At 46.1% G+C, this 21173-nt stretch overlaps 1 protein-coding gene across 3 annotated transcripts; it reads right to left on the bottom strand.

Annotated features, from left to right (window-relative positions):
* Nucleotides 1–4930: 4930 nt before the first annotated feature.
* Nucleotides 4931–16853, bottom strand: LOC123096888 (acyl-CoA-binding domain-containing protein 6). 3 transcript variants are annotated; one of them, XM_044518681.1, is made up of 16 exons: nucleotides 16699–16852; nucleotides 16157–16278; nucleotides 10462–10540; nucleotides 10214–10372; nucleotides 10019–10096; nucleotides 9821–9925; nucleotides 8286–8352; nucleotides 8112–8173; nucleotides 7888–8027; nucleotides 7539–7665; nucleotides 7347–7461; nucleotides 7085–7173; nucleotides 6602–6685; nucleotides 5625–6386; nucleotides 5484–5543; nucleotides 4931–5338 (listed from the first exon to the last, which is right to left on the bottom strand). In XM_044518681.1, exons 2-16 carry the CDS (start codon nucleotides 16201–16203, stop codon nucleotides 5258–5260), a joined length of 2055 nt encoding a protein of 684 aa, XP_044374616.1. In that variant the 5' UTR covers nucleotides 16204–16278; nucleotides 16699–16852; the 3' UTR covers nucleotides 4931–5257. The 3 variants fall into 3 exon arrangements, with proteins under 3 accessions (XP_044374616.1, XP_044374614.1, XP_044374615.1); XM_044518679.1 differs by having other exon boundaries at nucleotides 5484–6386; nucleotides 10019–10372; nucleotides 16699–16853; XM_044518680.1 differs by lacking the exon at nucleotides 16699–16852 and adding an exon at nucleotides 16526–16669 and having other exon boundaries at nucleotides 5484–6386; nucleotides 10019–10372.
* Between the last annotated feature and the right edge of the window lie 4320 nt (nucleotides 16854–21173).

Genomic DNA, 21173 nt, shown 5'->3' on the forward strand with positions numbered 1-21173 from the left:
TTCTCCCTTTTTTTCTTCTCACACAACCTCAATCATTATATTTTATTTCACCCATAGTGCTATGTCCATGGCTCGCGCTCATATATTGCGTAAAAGTTGAAAGAGTTTGAAAAGGCTAAGTATGAAACAATTGCTTGGCTTGTCATCGGGGTTGTGCATGATGAGAGCATTTTGTGTGACGAAAGTGAAGCATAGCCAAACTATATGATTTTGTAGGGATAAGCTTTCTTTGGCTATGTTATTTTGAGAAGACATAATTTCTTGGTTAGCATGCTTGAAGTATTATTATTTTTATGTTAATACTAAACTTTTATCTTGAATCTTTCGGATCTGAACATTCATGCCACAATAGAGAAAATTACATTGAGAAATATGCTAGGTAGCATTCCACATCAAAAATTCTGTTTTTATCATTTACCTACTCGAGGACGAGCAGGAATTAAGCTTGGGGATGCTTGATACGTCTCCAACGTATCTATAATTTTTGATTGCTCCATGCTATTATATATTTTGTTTTGGATGTTTAATGGGCTTATTTATACACTTTCATATTATTTTTGGGACTAACCTATTAACCCAAGGCCCAGTGCAAATTGCTGTTTTTTTTGCCTATTTCAGTGTTTCGCAGAAAAGGAATATCAAACAGAGTCCAAACGGAATGAAACCTTCGGGAGCGTGATTTTTGGAACAAACGTGATCCAGAGGACTTAGAGTGGACGTCAAGAAACGAACAAGGTGGCCACGAGGTAGGGGGCGCGCCCTCCACCCTCATGGGCCCCTCGTGGCTCCACCGACCTACTTCTTCCTCCTATATATACCTACGTACCCCGAAACCATCGAGGAGCACCACGAAAACCTAATTCCACTGCCGCAACCTTCTGTACCCGTGAGATCCCATCTTGGGGCCTTTTCCGGCGCTCCGCCGGAGGGGGCATCGATCACGGAGGGCTTCTACATCAACACCATAGCCTCTCTGATGATGTGTGAGTAGTTTACCACAGACCTTCGGGTCCATAGTTATTAGCTAGATGGCTTCTTCTCTCTCTTTGGATCTCAATACAAAGTTCTCCTCGATCTTCTTGGAGATCTATTCGATGTAACTCTTTTTGCGGTGTGTTTGTTGAGATCCGATGAATTGTGGGTTTATGATCAAGATTATTTATGAACAATATTTGAATCTTCTCTGAATTCTTTTATGTATGATTGGTTATCTTTGCAAGTCTCTTTGAATTATCAGTTTGGTTTGGCCTACTAGATTGATCTTTCTTGCAATGAGAGAAGTGCTTAGCTTTGGGTTCAATCATGCGGTGCTCGATCCCAGTGACAGTAGGGGAAATGACACGTATTGTATTGTTTCCATCGAGGATAAAAAGATGGGGTTTATATCATATTTCTTGAGTTTATCCCTCTACATCATGTCATCTTACCTAATACGTTACTCTGTTCTTATGAACTTAATACTCTAGATGCATGCTGGATAACAGTCGATGTGTGGAGTAATAGTAGTAGATGCAGGCAGGAGTCGGTCTACTTGTCGCGGACGTGATGCCTATATACATGATCATGCCTAGATATTCTCATAATTATGCACTTTTCTATCAATTACTCGAGAGTAATTTGTTCACCCACTGTAATACTTATGCTATCTTGAGAGAAGCCACTAGTGAAACTTATGGCCCCCGGGTCTATTTTCCATCATATTAATCTCCCGTCAACTAGCTATTTCTGTCGCCGTTTATTTTGCAATCTTTACTTTTAATCTTTCTCATAAAAATACCGAAAATATTATCTTATCATCTCTATCAGATCTCACTTTTGCAAGTGGTCGTGAAGGGATTGACAACCCCTTTATCGCGTTGGTTGCAAGGTTCTTATTTGTTTGTGTAGGTACGAGGGATTTGCGTGTGGCCTCCTACTGGATTGATACCTTGGTTCTCAAAAACTGAGGGAAATACTTACGCTACTTTGCTGCATCACCATTTCCTTTTCAAGGGAAAACCAACGCATGCTCAAGAGGTAGCATGGTCCCTACGAGGGAGGCGGCGCCCCCTTTCCTTCCTCCCTCTCCCCCCCTTCCTTCTCTCCTAGTCCAACTAGGGAAGGGGGGAATCCTACTCCCGGTGGGAGTAGGACTCCTCCAGGGCGCGCCATAGAGGGCTGGCCCTCCCCCTCATCCACTCCTTTATATACGGGGGAGGGGGCACCCTAGAGACACACAAATTGATCACTGATCTTTTAGCCGTGTGTGGTGCCCCCTCTACCATAATCCACCTCGGTCATATCGTAGCGGTGCTGCGAAGCCCTTCATCGATAGCTTCATCAACACCGTCATCATGCTGTCGTGCTGACGGAACTCTCCCTCGAAGCTCTATTGGATCGTGAGTTCGTGGGACGTCACCGAGCTGAACGGGTGCGGATCGCGGAGGTGACGTACGTTCGGTACTAGGATCGGTCGATCGTGAAGACGTACGACTACATCAACCGCGTTGTCATAACGCTTCCGCTTACGGTCTACGAGGGTACGTGGACGACACTCTCCCCTCTCGTTGCTATGCATCACCATGATCTTGTGTGTGCGTAGGAATTTTTTTGAAATTACTACGTTCCCCAATAGGAGGACGGCGTGGAGCGTGCGGCCGGGGACGCCCCACCACAGGAGGCGGTCGTCGCTGTTCTTCGTCCCCCGCACGACCGGCGCATTGTTGGTGGAGGCCAGCCGATGTTCGAAGTACACCGCCCACGCCCGGTGGTTGCCGGTGGCGTACTCCGGGAGGGCCCGCTGCTCCTCCGGCAGCGACGCCCGCACGCGCTCGACCTTGTCGGCGAAGTAGTCGGGGCGCGTGGTGACATCGGGCAGCGGGGGGATGGGGACGCCCCCGGCGCTAAGCCTCCACCGCCCCGGCTCGTGCATGTCGGGAGGCGCCGGGATGTTCGCCTCGTGCAGGAGGTAGGCCTCCCACTCATGCAGCGAGCGGCGGCCGAAGCCATTGGCCGCCGCCCCATCGCCGGGGAACCTCCCGCCCATTGTCGCGGCTGCGAACGGGAAGAGGGGAAGAGGAGAGAGGTCGGCCGCGGCTGTGCATGGGGAGAGAGGGGCCTACGGGCGGGTGCGGCCACCGGCGAGGGAGGCGCTGCTTTATATAGTGGTCGGGGACGGCGTCGTGTGTACGCGTGGCGGGCGGCGTCGCCCTTGAGGAATCAATGGAAGGCTGACCGGCGGCAGCCTTGGCATTGATTCCTCGCGGGAAACCGAGGCGTTGAGGACGACGAGGCGGGGTCGCTGACTCGGCGGGCCCGTTGTTCGTTCGTGCCAAAATCAATCGCCCCGGCGCCCCCCGGCGCGCCGGGTTCGGCCTAGGTCCGCCGACGCCAGTTTCGGGCCTAACCGACGAAAAACGGGCTCCTGGGGGCGCGACTGGGCCGAATTTTCGGCGCCGGTGCTAAAAACGGCCGTGGGGGCCTGTTGGGGGCGCGGCTGGAGATGCTCTTATGGCTGTAAGGTATCTTGATGCTGTAACATATCATGTTGCAGGATTGTCTGTATCGAAGGAGAGACACGAAGTAGGGTTATGATGCTATACTCAACGTTTAGCTGTGAAATGAATGCCACAAGATAATACTGTAATTCCGTTGCATGATTGTATAAGCTAGCCTTGAGCTAGACTGGTATCCTCGAATGCACCGATACTTCAGGCAACCAGCGAATCGGTATCGGATACCGTATCCGATACCGATACTCCTCGATACATCCCCGATACGTATCCAAGGAGTATTCGTGAATAAATGATTTGAAACAATTTAGATACTTCAAGGATACTTTTCAGTTCATTTTGGATACGGCCTAGCCCATCTAAGAGACCACTCACCCTAGTTAAAAGGCAGATAGCAACCCTAGTACCCCAATGCCCCCATCCTTAACCTCCCAGTTTTCTTTCCTCCCTCCCGAGCTCACACCAGGCAGCGGCTGGTGGCTGCGTACCTAGCAACTACTCACCTAGGGCCGGCGGCAGCGGCGGCTAGCCGGCAACGAGCTGCTACTCCTCACCAACTCCTCCTGTCACGCAGCAAGCAGGTATGTACACTTCTCTTCTCCTTTTCTCCTGCCCAGCCATGCTCATCCCCTCTTCTTTCTCCTCTGATCTGTGAAGATCTCATTTTTCTCATATCCTACAGATGGCTCCTCCTGCTGAACCTCCTACTGTACCTACAAATCTAAGGGCACCATTGTGGAGCCATGTTCAAATCATAGAGAAATCACCTGGAGGGGGCAACACTAAATAGAAATGCAACTACTGTGGTCATGAAGCTTTGAGTAGCTACTCTAAAGTTTCTGCTCTTTTGCTAAAGAAGACAGGGAACCATGGAATCCATGCATGTAATAAGGTCACAGTTCACATTCCGAATCCCTTTTTTTGAAAAATAAATAATTAGTAAAACGTATCCTTATTGGCACTTTTTCAAAATGACGAATTTACGCATCCGTATTGGCCCGATACTGATACCCGTATCCGTATCGGTGCATTCGAGCTGATATCTATTCTAAAGAGACTGAATCTACGATGTAATACTATGACTGCAATGCAATATTATGACGTGATGTATCTTGGTATTTGATCATGAATTGTGCACGCCAGCTATTGATCCAGGGACTAGAACAGAAAATAGAGAGATTCATGTTCCTTATCCGGGACCAGGTCGCCACAAATTTGCACTACATGGGTCATAAACATGTTATTTTTACCGTCGAACACACGGGCAAATTACTACTCCCTCCGTCCGAAAATACTTGTCATCAAAATGGATAAAAGGGATGTATCTAGAACTAAAATACGTCTAGATACATCTCCTTTTATCCATTTTTATCACAAGTATTTCCGGACGGAGGGAGTACAAAATGAAAAGAGAGAGTTTCACGCTCTCTCAAGAGAAGTTTCAAAAACAAGGATATGCACATTACTAGATCAGACAGTTGCAAATCAATCCACATCTCACAACCTTAGTATCTAGCACACAATCCTCCCTACGATGGATCAGAACATATGCATACCTGAGGCATGTTTGGTTCATTACCGCACTTTGCCCAGTTTGGTCGCCACAAAAGATGCGAATTCACACAACCCAGGTGTGGCGAAGCATGGTAACCAACCAAACACGCCCCTGATGTTTTGACGGAAAAATAGGCATGGTAACAGTTAGTTTACATCAGGATGCAAGGTATTCGCATCGTCATCCACATTTGAGATTTGACCTCTGGAACCTAGAGATTCTGAGGTTTTCTTTGTGTAGGTGACCGTCCATCCATTGATTGCAGCCTTTGCTTCAGATGAAACACTTCAACCTGGCAAAGCAAATATCACAGATGCAAATGTAAGTAAAACTGGATATCAGCATGGCAAATCATGAAAAAATGGAAACTGCTATTGGCAGTCCCTCTGTATCTACCAATCAGGAAAGAACCTGATTGTTCAACGCTGCCATTATACCTGGAGCTGGAATGCCCTCGCGCGCTCTCCTGCTAGAACTCCGCGGGTCGAGTGCAACTCCTGTTTAGGGGGTAAAATAGTCAGTACAACTGCATAAACACTGGTACAATTAGAGATCACAGGGATATTATTATTTTTTGCCTTCTGAGTTTCATCCATGACTGCCTTCAAGAACGCCACTTCACGCTCGAGCCGCACGTTATCAGCATGGACAGTGTTTGAGGCGTTGTTCGAATCTTCGTGTGCCTGTTCTAATCCTCCCACTTTCTCCTTCAGCGCCACAACTTCCCTGTCTCTCTCAGCTAGCCTCCTCTCTAGCTCTTCCTTCGTGTCAATGACCAGAGATAAGTTCTTTTCTGCTTCATCTTTGCTCGCCATTGCAGCGGAAAGTTGCTCTTCCAACGCCATGTTTCTCCTGACCAGGTTTGCGATTTTTGTATCATGCTGATGGTTAATGTCAGACGAACTTCTGCCCACCCTCTTCGTTTTAGCATCCGCATCTGGAGAATGATATGTGTCACTCCGCTGCTTTTGGTTTGCGAAGGATGGTAGCTCAGAACAATCGTCAACATCCTTGTACTTGTCATCGTCGATAGGCTTCTGCAGTTTTTGGGCCAGGCTGCATTCCTCCTCCTGACGGAACTGCCTGCGGAGTGATGAGCCGCCCACCTTCGAGTTATGTAGGAGTGAATCAGGGAGCGATTTCCTCCCAGATGAGCTTTCCACTGTTGTCGCGAGACTATGCCTTGCTACAGAGTTAGAGTACAAAGGATCACAGTTGTTGAGGTGATCGGCGAGTTCCTTTGAGCTAGGAGAAGAGTCCTCATACATTAAGGGTTCTGCATCAGGGGCAGACCGCCAACTGAAACAATGTTCATTTTGCAGCACCACTAGTACTTCGACCTTCGAAAACACAAAATAATCTGAATTCAGCAATAGTAGCTTGATCAAGAAACAGTTCAAGTGTTTTCTAAGCAAAATATGAAATAAAAAAACAGAACTACATTTTGAAGCAAATATCAGAAAATCCCCTTGCAACGAAAGAACAAGAAAATGAAGTCCAAAACTCCTGATGCTAAAACTGGCTATTCTTTTACTTAAAAAGGTTAGTTTTTCACCTTATCAGATGGCTCCTTTTTGTTTCCTCCAAATGAAACAAGAACAATCTTATCCCTGTAGTACAAAGGAACCATGCTGAAACCCTGCACGAGTTGTATCTTCAATTGTTCAGCAACTAGAAAAATGGCAGCACTGGAATAACAGGGATTTGAATAGGATTTGCTTTCGGAGAGTGTTGTTTCTGCTCTACTTCAGCATGGATTACATAGGAAACAACTACGATGATCTTTATTTTTCTAGTAAGGGGGGCGTATTCGACTCTAGTCTTCTAGTTAAAACCTTGTCTAACTCCTTAATTAATGGATGAGGCAAAAAAAATTGCCTCCATTTCGAAAAAAATATGGTACAATAGGATTACATAGGAGAGTACAACTTTATACAATCCTAAACTTTGCATTCTGTACATTTTAGGAAGGTTGAATATGATACAATACATGCCTTCCAAGATCACTTGGAATCCATCAAGGATGACTTGCACTTACTTTCTTGGTAGTGATGGAGGAACTAGGAGGTACTACACAAACAGACCACTTGGATTCTAGGACATCAAAGACCCAAGTTTCCGGATGACCTGATAGAGACCGAGAAGACTTGTTAGAAAATGACCAGAAGCCATGGTTCAAATGAAGCAACTCTTTTAAGAAATGAACACACTTCTGGTTAAGGGTTAGAAATGAAACTGAACCACTCATATGGCATATTATATACAATTGTATGAATGAGAGCATCACATTACAAACTTACGCCTTTTCTTGCTTCCACCCCCTGCTATATACCATTTCGTCCCACAGAGAGCTCCACAGCAACCTGCCCGAGGTGATGGATGATGACCATGTGTTCTCATTCTTGACCATACCATCTAACAAGAAGAATGATTCTTTCAGTAGGAGATCAACAAGATTTTTTTTTTTTTTGCAGAAACCTGATCGAACATACTGTTTCAAAATCTAGAGCGTGGACATCATTCAAGGTCTTGGATTTTGATTGGCCTCCAAAAATCAAAAGAATTCTATCATCGTAAAGTGCAGCAACATGATTGGATCTTGGAGAAGGTCCAGCACCTCTAAAACATGAACTTGGCTTAGTAGCAGAAAATAGCACATCAAATCAAGAGAAGCATCAAGAAGGTTCTATGCATTGAGTGTTAATTAAATTGTATGTATTGGTTCTGCAAATAACTATGGACAAACCAAGTGTAATTGAAAAAACATTCTTACTTGGCTTCTTTTTTGTTTCATTTGTTTATTGACATAACACTTCTTAGTTTTAGAAAAGAATGACTCACTTATAGTTCAAAGGAAGCCATGTTAAGGACTTCAGATCAAACATATGAAGGTCATGTAGTTTCTTCCCTTTGGTATCCTCGCCCCCAAAAAGAATTAAAACAGGGCCTGCTCTAGTCACTGTATGACCACTTCGAGCCACCTGAAATTATCAATTGAGGAAAAAACTTCTCTCATTTTGCAATGAACATTTGAGCATTATATAAATCAATGTTCGAATATGTACCGGAATGTCGCCCTTCGCTTCCATATGCGACCAGATCTCGGTTTCCGTATTGAATGTCCATACTGCAGTAAAATAAATGATAAGGTCCAAATTATTTCTGCTGAAAGTTTAACATTAAATCAGATAACTAAAAGAAATACATGGGATTTTCAGAATTAAGTAGGACAGTCAAACCTGATATCCGGTCAGAAGATGGCTCGCTTTTCCCTCCGACAAGAATGACAGTCTTGCCCCATGGAACCTAAGATTCAAAAGAAAACCATGACGAATGTAACAAAATTCACTCAAAGCGCAGCCCACCTCTGGAACTCTGGGCATGCATGTGTAGCACCTCACTTTGGGCTTTTGTACTCATTTCACCTAGAGGTGTAGTGTTAACCCCTAAATGCTACCAATTGGGCAAGCAGGCATTATATGCATGCAATGTGGTATTAAGGGCTGCAGAGTTGCAATTGAAGACAAAATGAGAAACGAGAAGTGCTAATCATTGTTGTAGTAATGACTTCGGCTCTACTTGAGGTCCCACCCCTATCCTACATGGCCCACCACATAGGTAGTCAACAAAAGTCAAGGACAGTCAACACCAGTCAAAGCAGTCAACAATAGTCCAAACTATCCCCCATGGGTTCAAGCAAGACACCCTAGTCAACGAAAGTCCAAGCCAAGCTTCATGGTCAACAAAGTCAAAGGAAGAAGACCACATAAAAGAATGAGTCAAAGTTAAAAAAAAACAAGACCAACCCAAGGGCTAACCCTCGCTGGTTTTTTTAATAGGAGAAACTCTGCGAGCACCGTGCGTCCGAGCCGGGACTCGAACTCGGGTGGGCTGGCAGCAACCCCAGCTGACCACATAAAAGAATGAGTCAAAGTTGAAGGCAAAGGAACAAAGAATAAGTCCAAGCAAGGCTTCGTGGTCAACAAGTCAAAGGAAGAAGCCCAAGCAAGGAAGCCCAAGAATAGTGTAGAGCTTCTCCCTTAATCAGCCACAACCCACCTCCTAGCCCAACTAGAGGTACATGGGCCAAAGAACGGAAAATTCCGTAGTTCTACGCTCCTAACTCCTCACTTCAAGGGTACCCTTTGTCAATGACCCCTAGGCTATATAAGGCCCCCCATGGGCATGTAAATCACTTACTCCCACATGAATAAACTCAAAAGGAGGGTCACTCTCCCCTAGTAGCTCTCTCAGAAGAGTTAGGAAGGTCGAGATTCGGAGTCCAAGGGACCTTCAAAGTCCCGGACTAGTCGGGCCACACTAAGTGTTCCATGCGTAGGCACCACTCTCGACGACCCTTCCATAGGACGTAGGTCGCCCTCCCACGAGGCGACTGAACCTATTTAAAAAACATCGTTGTGTCACTTTGTCAAGTCCGCGGTACCCACCCCCGCCTACTAATATTTAACCACATCGCTAAGGATACCCCTACTCGAAAGTTGATTCTTGAACTTCAACAATCATCATTCTTTATTTTCTCAAAAATCACCATTCTTTACCTACATTTTTTTACAAATCATTCCTTGGTTTATTATTCACCAAGGAGAGACTACCAGAGTATAACTTCCAGTAGATTTATTAAAGATAAGGGACTATAACCCAAGCATGCACCAAATGACAACCCTGAAATGCACTACTAGTCTAAGGATATCATATGAGAAATTGAAGAAAAAGACCAGAGTAGTAAAAGAACAATGAGCTCCAAGAAGTATACCAGGCAATGTCCTTTGCATGGTCGAAACTGCGCACGACGTCCAGCTGGTGATACACGAACTTTAGAAGCCACAGAATCCCATGTAAGCTTGTCTAAGCTTAATATCTGAAGTGTATATAAAGATGATATCACGAAGTTAGCTCAAAACTGACATAAGGCCATGACAGATAGGCTCGTCTAGAAAAACAACATCAATACCTTTGTATCATCCAGCAAATGATTACCGGAATCTCCACCGAAGACAATCATTTTGCTCCCTACCATGGCTGCTGCATGCTGTTTGAAATGGTAACAAGATGAATGTGTTATAAAGGCTTCAGTATAGAAACCGATAATGATGAAAACATCACAACTTCCTATACACTTCAAAACATCAATAAGATGGTTAATTACATCAAAACGAGGACTCGGTTTATCCCCGTCCGTTGACAATACTGCCCAGTTCTCTGAGTTTTCAAATGCACGGCCATTGAGGTCAAAAGTATCAGAGGAGCAACGCCAAGCAAGGTCGTCAGGACGGCCACTCACTGACGTAGCCACTGGTTCTTCTCCCTGAACAAATAACCATTTAAACACAATCGAAATACAGGTGAGTCAGAAACAACAAGTGAAGTAAGTGAACAAGAATAGCTCACACTCACAGTGAGGTGACTGGACCGCTTGGTGGGATGGGCAGGACTCCGGGGGGCATGGAAAGGATCATGCAGATGACCCTTCAACCTGTAGAAATCACAAGACCATGGAAAAGGTGAGAGCTAAGAGTGCAAAGAAGCATCAAATTAGGAAAATGGAGATGGGGAGTAAATGGTTCGGTTTCATCACATTTCAATCTTCTCTCCTGAGAAACAGGAATCTTATATATGAAGAGGAAGGCTAAGATGGTCAAGCAAGGCTAGGTTACAAGAACGAACCCAGATGTCTACAGCTCACAGAAACTAAAATCACTTGACCAAAGATCACAGGAAAATGTATGTCGAGTACTCGGTGACTTGAACTTGATTCACATTTATGAAAAGGCTATGTCCTTTGTGCATCATATGATGCAGAGGCCAGGGTACTCCCCTTTTCAGGGAAAAAAAATCACACAAAAAGGATATATTAGTTCTCCTTCCTGAAAATCGTCTAAATGCTCAGGCGACTAACCATAGAATCAGCAAATCTAACTAAGATCTCTCCTAAAAGGATATCTATGACAAATAGATATCAGTGTTAGAGTAGTCATTATGGTATACGACTTCTAGTCCAAGTCAGTTTTGTACCCCTACCCTAAGTCGGTTCGTACCCTCTTATATACTCTTGTATGCCGCACCAAATCATCAATAAGCAACAGTTTTATTCACCTTTCATGGTATCAGATACCGGTCCCAGGGTTTAGGGTATGGCTCCGCCAACGCCACCGCCGCCGCCGCCGCCCGGCTACTTCGAGCGCCGGGCCGCACTCATCGCCAAGGCTGCCAACGCCGCGGCCGCTTCTCTCTCGGCCCTCACCATAGCTCCACAAAACTACCCTGCACCCATCCTCGCCGCACCAATATCTCTTGCTGACACAATCTCCGACGTCAGCCCCTACATCCCCATAGTTCTTGATCTCGCCGCCCACAACTACTACCATTGGAGACATCTCTTCGATCTCCACCTCGGCCGCTGCAACATGCGCTCGCATGTCGCCGCCAACTGTCTTCCCCGCCCCGACGATCCGCAATGGTTGAAAGACGATCTCGCGATCGTCCAGTGGTTCTACACCCGCATCACCACCGAGATCTTCAACATGCTCGATCACGACGACGCCACCGCTGTCAACATCTGGCACTCCCTCCGTCAGCTCTTCCAAAGCAACACCGATGCTCGGAAAAACGCTCTCCACACCGAGCTTCGCAATATGGTGCAAGGAGACGCCCCGGTGAACCTGTTCTGCCAGCGCGTTAAGACCATTGGTGATGAGCTCCGCGAACTCGGCGATACAGTTAGCGACTCACAGCTAATCAATATCGTCGTCGTCGGCCTCAGCGAAGACTTTGACAAGCAAGCCTCGTTCATACCGATGATACGGCCCCCTCCTACCTTCACTGAAGTTCGTTCCTTGCTACAACTCGCGGCGGAAACACAAGCTCGCAAGGACTCTCGCCCCAAGGTCTTTCATGCTGCGGCTCGTCCTCCTCTGTCGTCTACACCAGCGCCGCCTTCCATGCTGGCTCCTGCCGCTGGGCCGTCCGCATCGTCATCTGTTCAACCGCCCCCAGGCTGGCGTCCTAGTCCGAACTACCGCGGCAAAAACCCTATCTACAGGCCGCCGTCGACTCGTTCGGTTCCGCCTACGACATCACCAGCACCGAGTTCTGCACCACCCACCAGTGCTCCATCTGCGGTTGCATGGCGGCCTCCTCATGATCCTTGGACGGGGCTTGTTCAAGCATGGCCCATGCCCTGGTCCGCTCCGTCCACCCTCGGTGCTCCGCCGGCATACTCAGGTGCCTGGCAACCCGGCCTTCGGCCGCCTACTGGTGCTCCCAGGGTTCTCAACCCCTGACAGCCGGCCAATGCCTATCACGCCGCCCCGACGTATGCTCCTTATGGTCATTACACCACCGACGGCGGCGCCTACTACACACCTCAGCCGGCCCTGCTCCCGACGCCACCCCCACCACAGCCGACCAATGCCTACTACACTCCCCAGCCGGCCCTACTGCCTTCACCATCGTATCCGCCGGCACTGCTTCTGACGCCACCCTCACCTGCGACGCCGAGCTGGGATCAAGCTGCCTTTCTCCAGGCCATGAATAACTTTGTTGCACAAGGAAACCCAGGTACGGATTGGATCTTTGATTCAGGGGCCTCTAGTCATATGTCTGCATCTAGTAATTGGTTATCTTCTTGCACTGAATCTCCTTTCCCTTCCATTATCCTTGGAGATGGATCATCTATTCCTATATATTGTGTTGGCCAGGCTCAACTTCCCTCTTCCACCAAACCTCTTTTACTTCGCGATGTTCTAGTTGCACCCGCCCTCATTAAAAATCTTATCTCTGTTCGCCAATTTACTTGCGACAATCTAGTTTCGGCTAAATTTGACCCTTTTGGTTTATCTGTGAAGGATTACCTGACCAAGGCCGAGATCGCTCGCTTCAATAGCTCCGGTGATCTTTATTCTCTTAATGGAGTTCCTGCCGCCACCCCTCCAACATCCATGCCGGCCTCCGTCGATCTCTGGCATCGTCGCTTGGGCCATCCCAACCCCGCCATCTTAGCTTCTATGCTTAGTGAATTTACCATACCATGTAATAGGGACTCTCATAATTCTGGGTTTTGCGAGTCTTGTCAATTAGGCAAACATGTGCGTCTTCCCTTTAGTTCCTCTAGTTCTTGTAGCACTTATCCCTTTGAATTAATACATTGTGATTTATGGACCTCTCCCATTGCAAGTGTTTCGGGTTTTAAATACTACCTTGTTATCCTAGATGATTTCACCCACTTTGTCTGGACGTTTCCTCTACGCAACAAATCCGAGGTCCATTCTCTTTTCCTTAATTTTCAACGCTATGTGTCTGTTCACTTCTTCCTCCCAATTCGCTTTATCCAATGTGACAATGGTCGCGAGTTTGATAACATTAAAAATCGTACTTTCTTCTTACAATATGGCATCCTGCTTAGGTTCTCATGTCCCTACACCTCCCCTCAAAATGGTAAAGCAGAACGCTCTCTTCGCACCCTCAATGATATAGTTCGCACTCTCCTCATTCAATCATCTATGCCTCCCAAGTTTTGGGCTGAAGCCCTACACATGGCCACCTTCCTTCTAAATATTCGACCTTCTAAAACTAAACCCAACACTACTCCCTATTATTCCCTCTTTCTTTCTCACCCCGACTACTCCGCGGTTCGTGTTTTCGGCTGTCTCTGTTTTCTCAATGCCTACGCCACTTCTGCAAATAAATTGTCACCACGCTCTATCCCATGTGCTTTTCTCGGCTTCTCTGACGAGCACAAAGGCTATCGCTGTCTCGACCTTCACACCGGACACGTTCATGTCTCTCGTCATGTCACGTTTACTGAGCACATTTTTCCTTTCTCACAACGCACTACTACACCATCCAACACCCCTAGCTCCGCGAACACCCCCTCTCCCCGTCCTTTCCAACTATATACTCCCCTACCTGCCGAACACAACTTATCACCACCACCATTAACACCCATCATAGCCAATCCCAACCATACACTCACCCCACCCGAGACGTCCCCAACACCCCCGACCCCTGCTCCCTCCCCAACACCCCCGGCCCCTACTCCCACTCCACCACCCAGCCCTGCTCCCACTCCACCACCCAGCCCTACTCCTTCGTCCGACTCTTCCGCTGCGCCGGACTCACCAATACCCACCTTACCCCCTCGTGCTATTCCTACAGCAGCCCCGATTAATTATCATCGCATGCGTACTAGGGCCAAATCAGGATTTCATCAACCCCAAGACCGCCTAAACCTTCATACCTCCGTATCTCTCACTTCTCTTCCAAAGAATTACAAAACTGCTCTACTTGATCCCAATTGGGCCGCTGCCATGCAAGAAGAATATAATGCTTTACTTCAAAACAACACCTGGCAACTTGTTCCTCGTCCTCCCAATACAAATATTGTTTCTGGCAAATGGATTTTTCGCCAAAAGTTCCACTCCGATGGGAGCCTCTCACGATATAAAGCCAGGTGGGTTTGTCGTGGCTTTTCTCAGCAACAAGGAATTGATTACGAAGAAACCTTCTCTCCTGTTGTTAAACCTAGCACCATTCGCACCGTTCTTAGTGTTGTTGTCTCCTCTTCATGGCCCATTCACCAACTTGATGTTAAAAATGCTTTCCTCCATGGTTCCCTTCAAGAAACTGTCTACTGCCAGCAACCTCTGGGTTTTGAAAATCCATCCTTTCCAACTCATGTATGTCTTCTTCAGAAATCTCTCTACGGTCTTAAACAGGCCCCACGAGCTTGGTTTCAACGCTTCTCCTCCTTCATTCAAACAATAGGCTTCACTCCATCTCTCTCCGGCACCTCTCTTTTTGTGTATCATCAAACTTCTGACACTGCCTATTTACTTCTCTATGTAGATGATATCATTCTTACCGCCTCCTCTCAAAAGTTCTTAGATCATATTGTCTCTCTTCTTAGATCTGAATTTTCTATGACTGACCTAGGACTCCATCATTTCTTAGGCATTGCTGTTGTTCGAGATTCCTCCAGCCTTTTTCTTTCCCAACGCCAGTATATTCTTGATCTTCTTAATCGTGCTGGTATGCTTGACTGCCAATCATCTCGCACTTCTGTCGATACTAGTTTTAAACTTTCGGCTACCGGTGAACCCTTTTCCGATCCTACTCTCTATCGTAGCCTAACAGGTGCTCTCCAATATCTCACCATTACTCGTCCTGAAATCTCTTTTGCTGTTCAACAAGCATGTCTCTATATGCATGATCCCCGGGTTCCTCACTATAATCATGTTAAACGCATTCTTCGGTATTTAAAAGGAACTCTCAATCATGGTCTCCACCTCAATAATTCTTCTCCAAACTCGCTTACCGCATACTCTGATGCAGACTGGGCTGGTTGTCCTGACACTCGAAGGTCCACTTCCGGTTTTTGTGTTTTTCTTGGTAACAATTTGATTTCTTGGTCTTCGAAAAGACAGGTTACAGTCTCACGTTCGTCGGCCGAGGCTGAGTATCGCGCTGTGGCACATGCCGTTGCAGATACAATCTGGATTCGGCAGTTACTCTCCGAGCTACACAGGCCTATTGAGCAGGCCACTATTGTCTACTGTGACAACATATCAGCAGTCTACATGACCAGCAATCCAGTTCAACACCGACGCACAAAGCATATTGAGATTGATATTCATTTTGTTCGTGAAAAGGTTGCTCTTGGTCAGGTTCGGGTGCTTCATGTTCCCTCTACGGCTCAGTTTGCTGACATTTTCACCAAGGCACTGCCTACTAAGCCGTTTCAAGATATCTGTTTCAGTCTCAACGTCGTCGAGCCTGCCATTGATACTGCGGGGGGATGTTAGAGTAGTCATTATGGTATACGACTTCTAGTCCAAGTCAGTTTTGTACCCCTACCCCAAGTCGGTTCGTACCCTCTTATATACTCTTGTATGCCGCACCAAATTATCAATAAGCAACAGTTTTATTCACCTTTCAATCAGTAAATAAACCAGCCCATTATTACCTAAATAAAAAATATATAAAGAAACCAGTAGGAGTACTAGTTAAGAGAGAAAGAAAAAAAACTGGCAGTAAAGAAGAGGGGAGCTTAGATTTATGAGCGGATCCTGATAGAAGGGAACCAAAATTTGACCTCCCCAGCTTCATCCGGCGACGAGAGAAACCGAACATCTTGGGCATTGCGGCGTCTTGAGCTCCAACTTGTTTCCCTTAGAAACGGAACGGCGAAACCCTACTAGCGCAAACTGTTCTCACCTGCAAACACGGAATGCTAGGGTTAGCCGAGTAGGCTATTAGTTAAGAAGGACGAAAAAAATCGTCATGTGAAAAATACGGGAAGAAGTCAAATATTTTTCCTTTTTCTGAAAAAGATATTGTCATTGGAACTCGGGAAAGAACAGCAAGACATCAGGAAATTCAGGGGTGGGGGGAGGACATGAGCCTTGGGCAAAGAGAAACCAACAAATAGAGTAGCAATGCAAAAACAGGGGAGAGAAAATACTTTATGCAAACAGCGCCTCTCAGGTATTGTGCCAGAAAAACTTTGCATTTGTTTGAGGCTCTCAAGAACAAGAAGCAACATCGGGCATTGGCGGAGCCAAGAAGCAGGCAGGCACGTGCACAAGTAAGAAGAGGGAAATGAGGATTCAGATAGAAACACAAGTTAACCCCTACCTGTTGTTGGGTCGGAGCAAGAGGAGAGAGCTCCGGAGGGAGGGAGGGAGGGCCAGTGACACAGAGCGAGCGGCGGCGACAGTGACACAGACCTCTCGCTCGGAGCGAGAGGGAGAGAGAGGGGGGAAGGATGGGGGAGGGGGGAAGCCTCTGAGCGGGACCTGCCTGCCTGCCTGCTTTGCAACTGTGCCTGTGCGGAAAGTTTTACAGGAGACGGTTGCGGTGTGGCTGCCATGGCCGATGCAAAAGCTGATTCACTTTACTGTTTACCATGCATGAGAGATGTTATTTACACTTTACAGCGCCCCTCCGATTCTTTCTTCTTCCTCTTCTTCAGATTTTTGTGTCCATTGACTTCAGGTGTGCCTCGTGTGTGTCGAGTCAACACTTTCTTGTAGAGAGAGAAAGACGGTGATAGTGCCAGGAAAGATGTAGTAGGAGTAGCTTTTAATTCGGTGGCAAACCAACATTGCAATCTGTTTTTCACATGGTGCCTGGTTAATTACCACAGTGGTACCACAGGCTCACAGCCATTGGCCTCACCTGTGCGCTGCCGTTGCTGCGCTGTGCTGTGCTGCGAGACATGCATGAGAGAAAGCCTGCATCAGTCAATCACTGCCCCTGACCCTGAGTCTGGCTCCCGTGGACCAAATTTTGCATGGAATCCACCGCAAAGGGAGCACATACAGCGTCTATTTAGTCTTTCTTACATCCGTTTGTCAAAATAAAGAGTAGTATTTTTTTATGAGATTGTTACTATATTCAGGAGATCTTACGCTAAGATTCATGAAAAAAACATGTTTTTAATATCTTATGTCACTTGACTGAGACTTTGTTAAGTCTCACCATTTTTTATAAGAGATGGGCTTCGACGCTCGCAAACCACACAAAGCATTTCAACATTTTGTAATGCGCATAAAGTTCGGGCATATCACCATTGAGAGTATCTGGATTACATGATGGTGGAACATAGGAATAGAAAAAACAGACATATCTTTCCTCAGAAGAAAAAACACATATCCTCCAGAGTTGAGAGTGCAAAAAAGAAGACAATAAAATACACAATAATTGCATGAATAATTGTTTGGAAGGAACACGGGAAAAGAAAGATAAAATGCCTCGATCCCACACGATCGAGTCTAGAAAAAGGTTGGCGTGGATGTTCAAATTCCTATGAAACTGAGGCATGTGAATCCATTATGTAGGAATTTGGGTGCCATCATTTCCTTGATCCAAAGTTAATCCTCAGGAAAAAATTGAAATAATTGAAATCCTAAAAAATCCAAGCGTGATTCGCAGAAAAGGAAAAACATATCACCATTCCAGCGTCCCTCTCGCTCTTTATACCATTTTGTTGTATACTAGAAGGGTTGGAAGCGCTTCGCTGCATTGCTAGTGTTGTTGGGATTCATTTTCTTTATTTCATTTGGCGCATGGAAGAGATGAAACTATGTCTTTTGATAGAAGAGGGCGGCCATGCTTCGAGATGTCGAGGCAACTACAGGTATGTCTTTTGATAGAAGTTGTTCAATTATGCATTTTTTAGAGCATGAAATTATGGATAAGGCAAACAACTTAGGAATTACTTTGGGTTCAAATGAAAAAGAGGTAGCGAAATCTGTTAATGATCTTTTGGATTTAGAAGCAGAACGGGCCTCTGAAATAATTAGGAACCTTGCATCAGTTAAACCCATGAATGAGGATGACATGAATAATCTAGGAATTGTAGCCCTAGAAAACATTTGCAATAATCTTTTGCCAAGTGATGACGCCGAGGATGAGGAGGGGTCGGAGGGTATGGACACGGTAGAGCCTCTAGTCACGGAGGGCACTGTTTCATGTTATGTTGAACATACGTGTACGGAGAGTGCTGGGGAGAAGCCTAAGCGACCCTGGAAACGAAAGATTTATCCTACCTCCGCAGTTCGTAGAAGCGCTCGAGTTAAGCTTAAGAAAAAATTCCATGATGACATATGAAAGGAATCTTTTGGAATAGCAGAGGTCTAGCTGACTTGGCTAAACGAAGGTTCTTGGCAGAAACAACAGTGGAGCAACATTTAGATTTTATTGCACTTTTAGAAACACGACGTGATAATTTTACCTCACAATTCCTTGCAACTCTTCCCGGAGGAATTGATTTTGATTGGCACATCTTACCTCCTAGAGGAAGATCTGGTGGGATCTTACTAGGAGTTCGATGTGAAACACTTGAGGTCCTTAACGTGGTTCGGGGTGATTTTGCGCTTAAGTTTCGGTGAGATCAAAATTGGATGGGTTCCGATGGTCTCTCATAGCGGTGTATGGTGCAGCACAACCTGAACTTAAACCAGATTTCCTAGCAGACTTGGTGCGGATTTGTGGAGATGAGACTCTACCGATCCTTGTCGGTGGTGACTTCAATATAATTCGGAGGAGAGATGAAAAGAACAATGACAATTTTGATAGTCGGTGGGCTGTGATGTTTAATATGATTATCGAGAGTCTGAATTCAAGAAAAATTGAACTCACCGGTAGACAGTTTACTTGGGCCAACTCGTTGCCCATTCCAACGTATGAGAAGTTGGATAGGGTACTTGCTAGTGTGGAATGGGAACAAAAATATCCTTTGGTGTCGGTTCATGCGATGCAAAGAGTGATCTCAGATCATACACCATTGCTTGTAGACTCGGGCGAGGCCACTCACGTTGCGAATAAGAATACTTTCTCTTTCGAACTTAGTTGGTTCGAGAAAGAAAACTTCTTGGAGATCATCGCACGTGAATGGGCCATTCCGGTTAGTGGAAACACTAGTCTTGAGAGATGGCAAAATAAGATACGTCATTTGAGACAGTTTTTGCTAGGTTGGTCCAGAAACGAAAGTGGGATTTACAAACAAGAAAAAGAGAGACTTACTAGTTTAATTGAAGCTTTAGATTTAAAAGCAGAAAGTACCCTGCTTACGGTGAATGAGCAAAGTTCTAAGTCCGAAGCTGAGCTAATCCTTCGAGCGCTTCTTAGAGAAGAGGAGCTCAAATGGGCACTGCGCGCCGAAGTGCTTAAGGTTGTCCAAGGGGTGACAATACACAATTTTTCCATATGATTGCGAATGGCAAACATAGGAAGAAGAAAATTATTCAGCTGGAACAGGACGAGGGGACAATTATAGGGCATGAGAACCTGAAGGCATATATCTCTAATTATTATAAACAACTCTTTGGACATCCGGAAGCAAGTACGGTGTCCCTAGACGAGTCTGTAATTGGTGATATTCCGCAGCTACAGGTAGAAGAGAACGATATTTTGGCTGCACCGTTTACTGAGAAAGAGGTTCTAGATGTTGGAAATATGCCCTAGAGGCAATAATAAATAGGTTATTATTATATTTCCTTGTTCATGATAATCGTTTATTATCCATGCTAGAATTGTATTGATAGGAAACTCAGATACATGTGTGGATACATAGACAACACCATGTCCCTAGTAAGCCTCTAGTTGACTAGCTCGTTGATCAATAGATGGTTACGGTTTCCTGACCATGGACATTGGGTGTCGTTGATAACGGGATCACATCATTAGGAGAATGATGTGATGGACAAGACCCAATCCTAAGCCTAGCACAAGATCGTGTAGTTCGTTTGCTTAGAGCTTTTCTAGTGTCAAGTATCAGTTCCTTAGACCATGAGATTGTGCAACTCCCGGATACCGTAGGAATGCTTTGGGTGTACCAAACGTCACAACGTAACTGGGTGGCTATAAAGGTGCACTACAGGTATCTCCGAAAGTCTCTGTTGGGTTGGCACGAATCGAGACTGGGATTTGTCACTCCGTGTAAACGGAGAGGTATCTCTGGGCCCACTCGGTAGGACATCATCATAATGTGCACAATGTGACCAAGGAGTTGATCACGGGATGATGTGTTACGGAACGAGTAAAGAGACTTGCCGGTAACGAGATTGAACAAGGTATCGGGATACCGACGATCGAATCTCGGGCAAGTAACATACCGATAGACAAAGGGAATTGTATACGGGATTGATTGAATCCTCGACATCGTGGTTCATCCGATGAGATCATCGAGGACCATGTGGGAGCCAACATGGGTATCCAGATCCTGCTGTTGGTTATTGACCGGAGAGTCGTCTCGGTCATGTCTGCATGGTTCCCGAACCCGTAGGGTCTACACACTTAAGGTTCGGTGACGCTAGGGTTGTAGAGATATTAGTATGCGGTAACCCGAAAGTTGTTTGGAGTCCCGGATGAGATCCCGGACGTCACGAGGAGTTCCGGAATGGTCCGGAGGTAAAGATTTATATATGGGAAGTCTTATTTTGGTCACCGGAAAAGTTTCGCACTTTGTCGGTATTGTACCGGGAGTGCCGAAAGGGGTCCGGGGGTCCACCAAGGGGGTCCACCAGCCCCGGGGGGGCACATGGGCTGTAGGGGGTGCGCCTTGGCCTATATGGTCCAAGGGCACCAGCCCCAAGAGGCCCATGCGC

Source organism: Triticum aestivum, chromosome 4D (genome assembly GCF_018294505.1).
Source record: "Triticum aestivum cultivar Chinese Spring chromosome 4D, IWGSC CS RefSeq v2.1, whole genome shotgun sequence".
Classification (NCBI taxonomy): Eukaryota; Viridiplantae; Streptophyta; class Magnoliopsida; order Poales; family Poaceae; genus Triticum; species Triticum aestivum.